The sequence below is a fragment of the Galeopterus variegatus genome, unplaced genomic scaffold (assembly GCF_000696425.1).
Source record: "Galeopterus variegatus unplaced genomic scaffold, G_variegatus-3.0.2 Scaffold10847, whole genome shotgun sequence".
NCBI lineage: Eukaryota > Metazoa > Chordata > Mammalia > Dermoptera > Cynocephalidae > Galeopterus > Galeopterus variegatus.
In genome coordinates this window covers 21,034-23,012 of record NW_007736958.1, presented here as the reverse complement: position 1 = coordinate 23,012, position 1,979 = coordinate 21,034, and the positions used below count along the sequence as shown (strand labels likewise).

Sequence of the window (1,979 nt, the reverse complement as noted above, 5' to 3'; positions counted from 1 at the left end):
AGGGTTCGGCTCCACGTAACAGCCAGCCACCCCTCCCCCCTCCAAAAAATGAAACTCCCCCCAAACAAAAACTATTTGTTTCTACTCACACTTTATTCCTAGCACCTAACCCTGAGTATGGTACATAGCACACATTCAAGAAATACTTGTGTATGAATGAAAAAAATGAATGAAATCTCATGTTTTTATACTCTTCATTGTGGGAACTGGGTCATTTTTGCTTCTACAGTAAAGATTCAATCACTAGCACTACGGAAGAAGGACAGATAGGAGACATACTTTTAATATGGCTCTAAAATTAAAGGGCCTCTGGAATAAGCAGTACCTGAAACTGGTCCATGTAAACATCCTCACGGTCCTGAAGAGGAGCTCTGGGCATTACCTCCCTCTCATTTCCATCAGTGACTGCTATCTGCAATTTGTGTTGCCATTTCCTTACCTTTTATCAATATTCAATACCTTGTAATTAGTTTTCCTTTTCTGCCTCTCCACTAAAATCTCAAATGGTAACTTTACTAAGAAAAATTTTGGTGGAATACTGGGAACAGAAACCATAAAGAGGGAAATAGTATAAACAGAAAGTGTAGACAATTCTCAGTATCACTGGCAGTAGTGGAAGAGTTGGCTTTGAATATCCTGTGATTAGAGGGAATGAGAAAAGGATGGATGAGCATGGTGGTAAGTTTGTAAAGGAAGGGAGGGCATATTTGGGGCAGTTAATGCCTTATGACTTCAAATTTCTCAATGAAACTGAAACCAAGGTGGTTGGAGAAGTGGGGTTAAAAGAAAGGAGTTGGGGCCGGCCTGTGGCTCACTCGGTAGAGTGCGGTGCTGATAACACCAAGGCCACGGGNACTGAGGGTTGCAATCCGTTGCCGGACACGGAAAAAGACAAAAGACCAAAAAAAAAAAAGATGCTATGGCAGTAATTCGGTCAAGACATGATGCAGGCCATTCCAAGGGAATACCAGTGGGGATAGACAGAAGGGAAGTGAGCAGGTGTGGCTACAAATAGTGGAGGGTTCCTGTACTGCTGCTTTTGAAACTGAATTGCATTCTCAAAATAAAATATCTGATGTGAGTCCTAAAATACTGATGGGAAGGAGAAGAAAAGCAGAGTTTAATATGTAAATACAAATGGCACCAGGATGGTTTAAGTTCACTCAGTTTCTAGTCACTAAGTCTTCCCTAATACTTAGAGCTCCCCTTGGTTTCTGTATTCACATTGTCAGTTTTGAGCTAGTGATAGGAGAGGCATAGAAGAGATTGCAAAGGAAAATAACACTGAGACTGGAAGGAGGAAGGAATGTTATTATGAGTATGATACTCGGCTGTTGTGACCTCTGGAAACTGTTTCTATGAAATACATGATTGCTACATTGATACTTCACAAAGCATCATGTTGATATTTTTGCAAAACAAAAATAGAAGACTTACAATATTTTCACATTTAGGTTTCATATAAGTGTGCAAATGATTACAAATTATAAAATTGCTTGTCAATATCAGAAAAAATAAAGCATTAGGAACACAAGGTTTTCCTTACCAGAATGGAGTGCATTCCCATGTAAATTCTACTTAGGCAAACTATAGAACACCAGCCGGAAATAAGAATCAGTCCATATATAAGAGGATACTAAAGGGGGGGAAAAAAGTAAAATTAGTTAAATAAATTAAGTTAGACATAAACAAGCAAATAAAAACCAAATTGCTATTCTATAAAAACTCCACAAAGGCTGGTCAATCAGCTCAGTTGGTTAGGGCACAATGTTATAACACCAAGGTCGAGGGTTCGGCTCCACGTAACAGCCAGCCACCCCTCCCCCCTCCAAAAAATGAAACTCCCCCCAAACAAAAACTATTTGTTTCTACTCACACTTTATTCCTAGCACCTAACCCTGAGTATGGTACATAGCACACATTCAAGAAATACTTGTGTATGAATGAAAAAAATGAATGAAATCTCATGTTTTTATACT

General features: G+C 39.1%; 1 protein-coding gene across 1 annotated transcript in view; it reads right to left on the bottom strand.

Moving 5' to 3' along the window:
- The window catches only part of SGPP1 (sphingosine-1-phosphate phosphatase 1), a 22,479-nt gene extending 20,847 nt beyond the window's left edge, over positions 1 to 1,632 (bottom strand). Inside the window, exon 1 of the mRNA XM_008594480.1 lies at positions 1,547 to 1,632. Within this exon, the coding sequence (XP_008592702.1) occupies positions 1,547 to 1,567 (21 nt within the window). The 5' untranslated portion in view covers positions 1,568 to 1,632. The remainder of the gene's footprint in view (positions 1 to 1,546) is intronic.
- Positions 1,633 to 1,979: the final 347 nt, after the last annotated feature.